Source organism: Narcine bancroftii, chromosome 1, assembly GCF_036971445.1.
Source record: "Narcine bancroftii isolate sNarBan1 chromosome 1, sNarBan1.hap1, whole genome shotgun sequence".
NCBI classification, from domain to species: Eukaryota; Metazoa; Chordata; class Chondrichthyes; order Torpediniformes; family Narcinidae; genus Narcine; species Narcine bancroftii.
The window spans coordinates 280,128,105-280,138,595 of record NC_091469.1 but is presented as its reverse complement, the minus strand read 5'-3'; the positions used below and the strand labels follow the sequence as shown (position 1 = coordinate 280,138,595).

At 45.2% G+C, this 10,491-nt stretch overlaps 1 protein-coding gene across 1 annotated transcript in view; it reads left to right on the top strand.

Moving 5' to 3' along the window:
• Window positions 1-2,663: 2,663 nt before the first annotated feature.
• LOC138744652 (CD81 antigen-like) overlaps window positions 2,664-10,491 on the top strand; it is a 95,330-nt gene continuing 87,502 nt past the window's right edge. The window contains exon 1 of the mRNA XM_069901142.1: window positions 2,664-2,827. Coding sequence (XP_069757243.1) covers window positions 2,762-2,827 — 66 coding nt within the window. The 5' untranslated portion in view covers window positions 2,664-2,761. The remainder of the gene's footprint in view (window positions 2,828-10,491) is intronic.

The window sequence follows — 10,491 nt, the reverse complement described above, 5'->3', positions numbered from 1 at the left end:
AAGAGAGCTATCTTCTTAGCTCTCTCCCCTCTCTCTATCACTCCCCATCTTTTTTTCTTTCCTCTCCTCCCACCTGGATCCACCTTTGACTGTAAGGCTGTGTATCCCCCACCTTATTATTCATGTGTTTGTCTGTTTCTGAGCACTCCCAAAGAAGGCCTCAGGCCCAAAACATTGACTGTCTTTTAATTTCTGCACGACCTGCTGGATTTCCTAGCATTTTTGTGCACTGCACTAGACCCCATGATCTGCAGAATTTCTTGTTTAACCTCCTAAACATGGTTGGGGGTGGTCATATCACAGTGATGGCTTTGGTGATTATATGTTACGTATAATCGTATATGTTGTTAAGGTAAACGGGGTCAAGATTAATATCATTTTCAGACAGTCACCAGGAATAAATTTGGTGATTGGGACAACTCCTGATTTCTTCCCCACAGAAGTTGTCTAAAACAGATGGCACACATTTAAGATAAGAGGGAGAGTTGAAGAATACCTGAAGAATTTTTTTTCACTTCAAGGGTGGTTGGAATTTGGAATACAATACCTCAGGGGATGTGGAAAGAATATTCTGACATCATTTAAGAAATACAGAGGCCTGCACTTGAATTGTGAAGACATAGGAAGTCATGTGACAGAAAAAATAAGATGAGTCATGGAAAGTTGGCATGAACATCTGCGGCAAAAGCCCCATTTCTACCCGTAATTACTCCGTTCCTATATTAACAAATTCCTTATTCAATTTTAGCTGTGGGGAATTGGTAGATTACATGGATTTTATTTTTTTGCTATTCCCTTTTCCATTACTGGTCATTTGTGCTCTGCTTTAATATTTTCATTTGCATGCATGCAAATTCTTTCTAATCACATTTTTTCTTGTGATAATTCCCTTCTTTCTTTATCTTTCATCTTCCTTGCGATATTATTTACATACTCCCTTGTAGTACATGGGATTTTCCTCACAGAGCCAATAGCCCTCAGGTAGCAGTGAACTGAGAACAAGAATGCTTAACTGAAGTCCATCAATAAGACCAGAAGATACCGGGGCAGAAATAAGCTATACAGACCATTGAGTCCGAATAAAACAACTCCAAGAGTAGAAATATTGCAGTCTCCTGCCATCATCGATCAATTTTTTTTTAAATGCCCAATTATTTTTATACTAGACAAACATGACTGAATTTAAAAAAAAAACGATAACCTAGTTTTTCTCCTGCTCCTTAATTCTTCATTTGCCCGAAGAAAGGCACTTGCCTCTATGCCATTGTTCTGACAACCGAGATGGGACGCGTGATGAACAAAAGATGCTGGAAAATCTGAAATAAAACAGAAAATGCAGTCCACTCAAGGGATCAGGCTGGACCTGTAGCGAGCGAGCGAGAGAAACCACGTTTATCGATTCAGGCCGATGACTTTACTCAGGGTTACAATTGTAAAAGTGCCACCTTATTTCCCAAATAGCATTTTCGCGTTAGGGAATTTAAATAGAATATATATATATATATATATATATATATATATATACATACATACATATATATATACATATATATACATACATACATATATATATATACATATATATACATACATATATATATATACATACATACATATATATATACATATATATACATACATACATATATATATATATATACATATATATACATACATATATATACATACATACATATACATACATATACATACATATATATACATATATACATACATATATATACATACATATATATATACATATATATATATATATACATACATATATATACATATATATATACATATATACACACATATATATACACATATATATACATATACACACACATACATATATATATACACACATACACATACATATATATAGATATCTATCTATATTTATATAGATATATATATATAATACACAGCATGTATTTGATTCACACATATATATATGTATATATACACACACACATATATGTATATATACACACACTCATATATGTATATATACACACACACATACACACACACATATATATCTATATATATGTATATATACACACACACAGATATATATATTTATACAGTATAATATATAATATATATTATATATACTCAGTGTCTCGTACCTACACACACACATATATACTGAGGTGTACATCAGAGTTAAACAACAAAATCTGTAGATGCTGGGGTCGAGTGCAATTGACGCATTGCTAGTGACTTCAGTGACACTCGGTTTGTTCAAAAAGCCTTCCGAGAGTTTCACAAAACGTTAATCTATTTGTGGCAGCAACTGCGTCGTTCTTCAGTCACACAGACCCCCATCATCTCTTTAGACAGGCTCTGGAGTCAGGGAGCGTTCAGGCTGGTTCGGTTGAGTTTCACGCAAGAGTTTATCTATTCTGGGGAATTGGTCAAACTGGATTCACGCTGGCATTGGCCAGGAGCAGAGTGGAGCCCGGGTTCCAGTGGATCCGCGCCGGCTTTCACCCAAGTTGGCTTGGACAGGATTTCATTGGCCGTGGTCTGGGAATAATAGGATTGCTGTTCGATTTGGCCGTGGTGGTGGGCGTCATAGCGCGGTCATTGATTGGTTGGCTGGAATCTGGAAGGGTGGTTGTCTGCCTTTGATTGGACAGGTCTGTTGGGAGGGCGGCGCGTCCGGGAGCCCCTCAGTCGCTTCCAGCTCGTCAAAGCTTGTTGAGTTGCCGTCCGTGGGAGATTTGACGTGCGAATACCTGACGGGATCATGGGGGTGGAAGGTTGCATGAAGTGCATCAAATACCTGCTGTTCGTTTTTAATTTCCTTTTCTGGGTAAGTGATGATCCGCGGGCTGAGAATCCCCCGGCGGCGGCGGCGGCGGCGGCGGCGGCGGCGGAGGGGTTTCTGACGCTGGATTCGAGCCGGGAGATTGGGCGGAGCCCCCTCCCTCCTGCCCCAGACCCTGGGCTCGTCGACGCCCCGGTCTCGCGGTCATCGCTTCTCCCTGCCTGACCGTTCGCTCTTTTGTTCTCCCGGTGTGGGCGGGGGCGGGGGTCTTCGGATAATCCCTTTCTCCGCGTCGGGTTCCTCGTTTTCCCTGCTGCTGACTGGCTGGGTGGGTGGGTTTGGCAGCCAAACATCATCCTGTTTCTCCAGAATCTCTGGCAATGTCTCGCCGAGTCCCTCCCTCTAGAAGAGAGAAGCCCAGACGCTAGGAACGTGAGGTTATTTGGCAGCGGGGACCCAGACTAACCACGAATAGAGAACTTTAGACCCAAGGGAGGGATTGGGGGGGGGGGGGGGGTGCGAATATCTTTTCGTTCGCCTTTACAAAAAGGAGAAAATCACGTCGATTAAAGATGCAAACGCGAACATCATTGATTCTAAACCTAAACAGTCCAAAGGGCTGGTCTCTGTGAAAATGGTCACGAATGAATGAAATGTTTCCCAGGTTGATTTGGGGGGGGGAATAAATTCTGACCATTGCTTTCCAATCTACATTTGGGTAATAATACTGATAGACTTCATAAACATTTCAGCCCTGACAGTTTAGCTTGTGGGTGGAGAAGCGAATTGTTGGAGAAAAATACACTGATTAAGAATTGTTATAATTTAGAAATAAGCATATTAACTAATTAAGAGCTGGTATGGTCTTCGGTTAATGTTGCTGTCCACGAGTTTTTTTTTCCAGAAGTAACAAAAAGTCAGTAAATTCGAAACATTTAGTTAAGAGGTTGGACGAACTTTTATTTGACACTAGTGAAAATAAAGTACTGGGAAATTCAAGAGGAAGTTGGGTTCAACATCGTCTATGCCAGTAAATTAAGGGAATTTTAGTCATTTTGTTTTAGTCCTTAGTGATGCCATCATCATCACCCTGTACAGAAACAAAGGCGAGAAATCAGACTGCTCAAACTACAGGGGAATCACGCTGCTCTCCATTGCAGGCAAAATCTTCGCTAGGATTCTCTAAATAGAATAATACCTAGTGTCGCCAAAAATGTTCTCCCAGAATCACAGTGCGGCTTTTGCGCAAACAGAGGAACTACTGACATGGTCTTTGCCCTCAGACAGCTCCAAGAAAAGTGCAGAGAACAAAACAAAGGACTCTACATCACCTTTGTTGACCTCACCAAAGCCTTCGACACCGTGAGCAGGAAAGGGCTTTGGCAAATACTAGAGCGCATCGGATGTCCCCCAAAGTTCCTCAACATGATTATCCAACTGCACGAAAACCAACAAGGTCGGGTCAGATACAGCAATGAGCTCTCTGAACCCTTCTCCATTGACAACGGCATAAAGCAAGGCTGTGTCCTCGCACCAACCCTCTTTACTATCTTCTTCAGCATGATGCTGGAACAAGACATGAAAGACCTCAAGAATGAAGACGCTGTTTACATCTGGTACCGCACGGATGGCAGTCTCTTCAATCTGAGGCGCCTGCAAGATCACACCAAGATACAAGAGCAACTTGTCCGTGAACTACTCTTTGCAGACAATGCCGCTTTAGTTGCCCATTCAGAGCCAGCTCTCCAGCGCATGACGTCCTGTTTTGCGGAAACTGCCAAAATGTTTGGCCTGGAAGTCAGCCTGAAGAAAACTGAGGTCTTCCATCAGCCAGCTCCCCACCATGACTACCAGCCCCCCCCCACATCTCCATCAGGAATACTGAACTCAAAACGGTCAACCAGTTTACCTATCTCGGCTGCACCATTTCTTCGGATGCAAGGATCGACAACGAGAAAGACAACAGACTCGCTAAGGCAAATAGCGCCTTTGGAAGAGTACACAAAAGAGTCTGGAAAAACAACCAACTGAAAAACCTCACAAAGATTAGCGTACACAGAGCCGTTGTCATACACACACCCCTGTTTGGCTCCAAATCATGGGTCCTCTACCGGCATCACCTACGGCTCCTAGAACGCTTCCACCAGCGTTGTCTCCGCTCCATCCTCAACATTCATTGGAGCGACTTCATCACCAACATCGAAGTACTCGAGATGGCAGAGGCCAGCAGCATCGAATCCACGCTGCTGAAGATCCAACTGCGCTGGGTAGGTCACGTCTCCAGAATGGAGGACCATCGCCTTTCCAAGATGGTGTTATATGGCGAGCTCTCCACTGGCCACCGAGACAGGTGCACCAAAGAAGAGGTACAAGGACTGCCTAAAGAAATCTCTTGGTGCCTGCCACATTGACCACCACCATTGGCCTGATATCGCCTCAAACTGTGCATCTTGGCGCCTCACAGTTCGGCGGGCAGCAACCTCCTTTGAAGAAGACCGCAGAGCCCACCTCACTGACAAAAGGCAAAGGAGGAAAAACCCAACCCCAACCAACCAATTTTCCCCTGCAACCACTGAAACCGTGTCTGCCTGTCCCGCATCGGACTTGTCAGCCACAAACGAGCCTGCAGCTGACGTGGACATTACCCCTCCATAAATCTTCCGCGAAGCCAAGCCAAAGAGAGAGAGAGAGATTTGCAACTCAGCATGAAAGTAGTCTTGGACCTTAATTTCCTTCCATCCCCTTTAACTGTCTTTTTGAATCAAATTTTCTGAATCCAAAATTACTGCAGTGCTTTGCCCTCATTTTCCTGATTGTTTGTGTCCTAATGGGTACCAATTAGTTATTGAGTTTCCAAAGGAGCTACATTGCTGTGAATTGTTTTGAGGTCTTGTAGATGAATGCTCAGTTTGCTCTTCAATCTGATTTTGTCCCAACTGAAAGTGTGTTTAACTTGCTACAGCACCTGTTGATGGATTTGATTATGGTTGATGTGATGCTTGAGTAGGGCTGGAATGAATAGGTTTTGTTTTCACTTAATCATACGTTGTAATTATCTGAGAGGCTCATGTGGGTGTTTTCAATTTTGGGTGTATGGACAGTAATGGAGGAGACAAGTTAATTTTCTGCTAGCTTTTTGGAACCTGAAGTAACAATACTGCAAAATTAATATGGTATTTAAATCCTCTGAAGTTGGATTGTTTTGTGTTGCAAAGATGCATTTGCTTCACCTATGCTTCTAACGCAGTGTGGCATTTGTAACATTGGTTGACATATGTATGAAATTTGGCTGCATTACCCCAAATTCCATACTAAGTGGATAGGCACATAAAAATCCCACATAAATACATGAAAAAGCCCAAATTTTGCCTCCAAGACTTCAGGTAGTTAAAACTAGTACAAGAGACCATTTGATTGCTTTGGCTATAAAGATGCTTATCATTACATTAAAAAAAATCACCAGGTCATTGTCAGCACCCAGTGGACATCCCAATTGCTCTGGTGTGAGCTGGTGGAGGTATGCAGTTTGGGGCATGGAATTTGATGTCACTGATGCTTTGTTATTGTCCCAAGGTGGCGTAAAGTGATTGAGAATATTATCATTGTTGGTCTCAATTACTGCCTCTGCTGGAAACATTTGCAGGTGAATTCAGGCAGATTCTACTGCCTCATCCTTTAAGATCTCGGGCTGATTATTTATAATTAAGAAAACACTTTTTATTAACTGGTTTTGGTTTCAACTTGGCTAATAATATCACTTACAGAAACTTTCCTCTGATGGGATCATGAGGTTTTTAGTTTTGGATTCTATGTATTTGTATTCTTCCAACGTCAGGGTTGAAGAGAGTAATAATTTTGACCAAACTTTGTATGTGCCTTTTGCAGGATGCAATTTGTTGCTGTTTTTTTTATATTGGTTTGGAAATGGTGTTAACTAATCCTTCCATCCAGTTGAACTGCAAATCCAGTTTATTCTTATGGGTCTTTATCCTGCAGCCACACTTGGCCCTACCCTTTCATGTATAAGGATAAAATCTGTTCACTCTCTTAAATTTTGATCTTAAATTCATCTCTTCAGACAGCTCCTATTTCCAAGGATTGTTCTGGATCCGTCAACATTTTAAACTTTAACACAGCTCCGCTTTAGTAGCCTGGGTTCATGTGTGATGGTGTTTCTTTTATAAGTTGTTTTTTTGTAATTATTTATCGCACTATGAACCATATCAACCAATATATTTACAGTTGCATCTCTTTAAATATTCACAGTGACATTTTCTCTTTTTTTTCCCCCATCCCTCCCTTCCCCCTTCCCACCCCCCTCCAAAAACAGTAAATATTAGACATATAAAATACAATAAAACAATATCTTTATACAAAAGGAATGCAAACAAAAAAGACACATCATCTACTTATTCACATTAAATCAGATTGTGTTTATCTTCTTATCATTTTAAATGGTGGTGGTCCTAGTCCTGCTCTTTCTGTTATGTTCCATATATGGTTCCCAGGTTTTTTCAATCATTGGAACTTTGTCTTTTAAATAATATGTGAATTTTTTTTCCCTCCCAGTGGGATACCCTTAAACTTGGTTATATATTCCATTAATGTTTATAGTCATATGGTCCAACGTGGCCTTGTATCTTTATTTTCACTTCTTTTCTGCCTCTTCACCACCTCCATCACTTTTTTCCATTACTGTTTTTTGTCTTCCTTTTTAATCTCAATATATGACAATGCATTTAAGACATGAAATACCCCAACAATCCCCACAAGGAATAACCCTTAAACTCCAAATGAACCTACCCTCCTTGGATTGCCTCCTATCCCTTGACGGCAGCCACAACTCCTTTCCATTCGGTTTGCGAACTTGCAAACGTCAACCGATTTCGCAGTGACCATTATTCTCTTTTGCCCCCCCCTCAAGAGAACATTATTTTCCTATACTAATAACAAAGCTCTCTTTCTTTTCCTTCTTCCCTTTCTCTTATCCATCTTTAAATCTTTATGTATACATTATCTTTATATTTTTACATATTTTTGTATATTTTCTTGCCCGTCATCCTTCTTGTCACTCCTCCTCCTCTCTTCTCCTGTCCTGCAAATGTTCAGCAAATTCTTGGGCTTTCTTTGGGTCCGACAACAGTCTATTCCGTTCCCCAGGAATGAATACTTTGAGTACTGCTGGATGTCTTAATATAAAGTTATACCTTTTCTTTCATAAGATTGTTTTCGCCTTGTTGAATTCCTTTCTCTTCTTTAAAAGTTCGAAGCTTATGTCCAGGTAAAAAATATTTTTTGTCCCTTATATTCCAACGGCTTATTGTCTAACCTTCTTTCTTGCGTGCTCCAGTATGTTTTCTCTTGTTGTATATCTTAGAAATTTTACCAATATGGATCTCGGTTTTTGATGTGGTGGTTTCGGTATTAGTGCTCTAGGCGCCTTTCGATTTCTATTTCTTCATGTGAATCTGTCGTTTCCAGCACCTTCGGGATCCACCCTTTTATAAGTTCCTTCATATCTGACCCTTCTTTGCCTTCTTTCAGGCCAACTATATTTGTGCTGTTGTTTCGCCTACTGTAGTTTTCCAATACTTTAAATTTTTGTGACAATAAATCTTGTGTCTCTTTAATTTTTTTTCCGCTCTCTTCCAACTTCCCTCTTAAATCTTTTATCTTTTCTACAGCAGCTTCTTGTTCTTCCACATTTTCTACTCTTCCCTATTTCAGTCATGACCAACTCTAAGCTTTGCATTCCGTCTTCAGGTCTTTTCATTTTTCTTTTGATTGAACTAAATTCTAATGATAGCCATTCTTTTAATGACCTCATTTGTTCTTCAATAAAGGCTTTATCTAAACTTTGTCCTTCTATTTTACCTTCTTTCCTTTGAAATTCTTGGTCTTCTTCCTCTTCTTCTGTGTCTGTATCTATGTCTGTGTTATCGTCTTCTCTTCTCTGTATCTGTCTATCTTCATCCTTCTCTGGTGAGCTGCTTCTTTATCCTTGCTGGGCCTCCAGCTGCTGTGTCTCCTGTTGTTGGGCCTCCAGCTGCTGTGTCTCCTGTTGTTGGGCCTCCAGCTGCTGTGTCTCCTGTTGTTGGGCCTCCAGCTGCTGTGTCTCCTGTTGTTGGCCCCCCCCCCCCCCTTGCCGCAGGTCGACCCGCTGCTGGCCTCCCCCTTGCCGCAGGTCGACCCGCTGCTGGCCCCCCCCTTGCCGCAGGTCGACCCGCTGCTGGCCCCCCCCTTGCCGCAGGTCGACCCGCTGCTGGCCCCCCCCTTGCCGCAGGTCGACCCGCTGCTGGCCCCCCCCTTGCCGCAGGTCGACCCGCTGCTGGCCCCCCCCCTTGCCGCAGGTCGACCCGCTGCTGGCCCCCCCCTTGCCGCAGGTCGACCCGCTGCTGGCCCCCCCTTGCCGCAGGTCGACCCGCTTCTGGCCCCCCCCTTGCCGCAGGTCGACCCGCTGCTGGCCCCCCCCTTGCCGCAGGTCGACCCGCTGCTGGCCCCCCCCTTGCCGCAGGTCGACCCGCTGCTGGCCCCCCCCTTGCCGCAGGTCGACCCGCTGCTGGCCCCCCCCTTGCCGCAGGTCGACCCGCTGCTGGCCCCCCCCTTGCCGCAGGTCGACCCGCTGCTGGCCCCCCCTTGCCGCAGGTCGACCCGCTGCTGGCCCCCCCCCTTGCCGCAGGTCGACCCGCTGCTGGCCCCCCCCCCTTGCCGCAGGTCGACCCGCTGCTGGCCCCCCCCTTGGCGCAGGTCGACCCGCTGCTGGCCCCCCCCCTTGCCGCAGGTCGACCCGCTGCTGGCCCCCCCCTTGCCGCAGGTCGACCCGCTGCTGGCCCCCCCCTTGCCGCAGGTCGACCCGCTGCTGGCCCCCCCCTTGCCGCAGGTCGACCCGCTGCTGGCCCCCCCCCTTGCCGCAGGTCGACCCGCTGCTGGCCCCCCCCTTGCCGCAGGTCGACCCGCTGCTGGCCCCCCCCTTGCCGCAGGTCGACCCGCTGCTGGCCCCCCCCCTTGCCGCAGGTCGACCCGCTGCTGGCCCCCCCCTTGCCGCAGGTCGACCCGCTGCTGGCCCCCCCCTTGCCGCAGGTCGACCCGCTGCTGGCCCCCCCCTTGCCGCAGGTCGACCCGCTGCTGGCCCCCCCCCTTGCCGCAGGTCGACCCGCTGCTGGCCCCCCCCTTGCCGCAGGTCGACCCGCTGCTGGCCCACCCCCCCCCCCCCTTGCCACTCACCCTCTTCCAGCCCTTCATTCTCTTTCTCACCACACTTCTTCTTTCTTGTTTACTTCCCCCAGCTGAATGCCCCGATACTGGGTGTCTCTCAGCTGGCTGCTCCTCAGCTGAGTCCCCCTCCCATCAGCGTTAATCTTTTCTTTTACTTGCACACTGCGCACCTCTTCCTGGCTCTGAGAGCCATTTTTGGAGTCGCCCTAACCCCCACCAACACCGGAGATCAGCGCTCCTTTCCACGGTGACTCTCTACTCCGATGTGCAGGTAAGGCCTTCTTTCTTCTCCAGTGATTTTTCCTTCTTCCCTTTTCTCTGTTATTCTTACTTTTTCTCTTTTGGGTGCCATCTTCTGTCTCTTCCTTTTTTAAGTTTATTGAGCTCTGCTTTTTCACATTTTTTTTCTTTGGAGAGAGCTGGTTCCACTCCACCAGCTACTACTCCATCACGTGACTCCTCCTCCTTTTACAATGTTGTTAAACCTTCCTGAA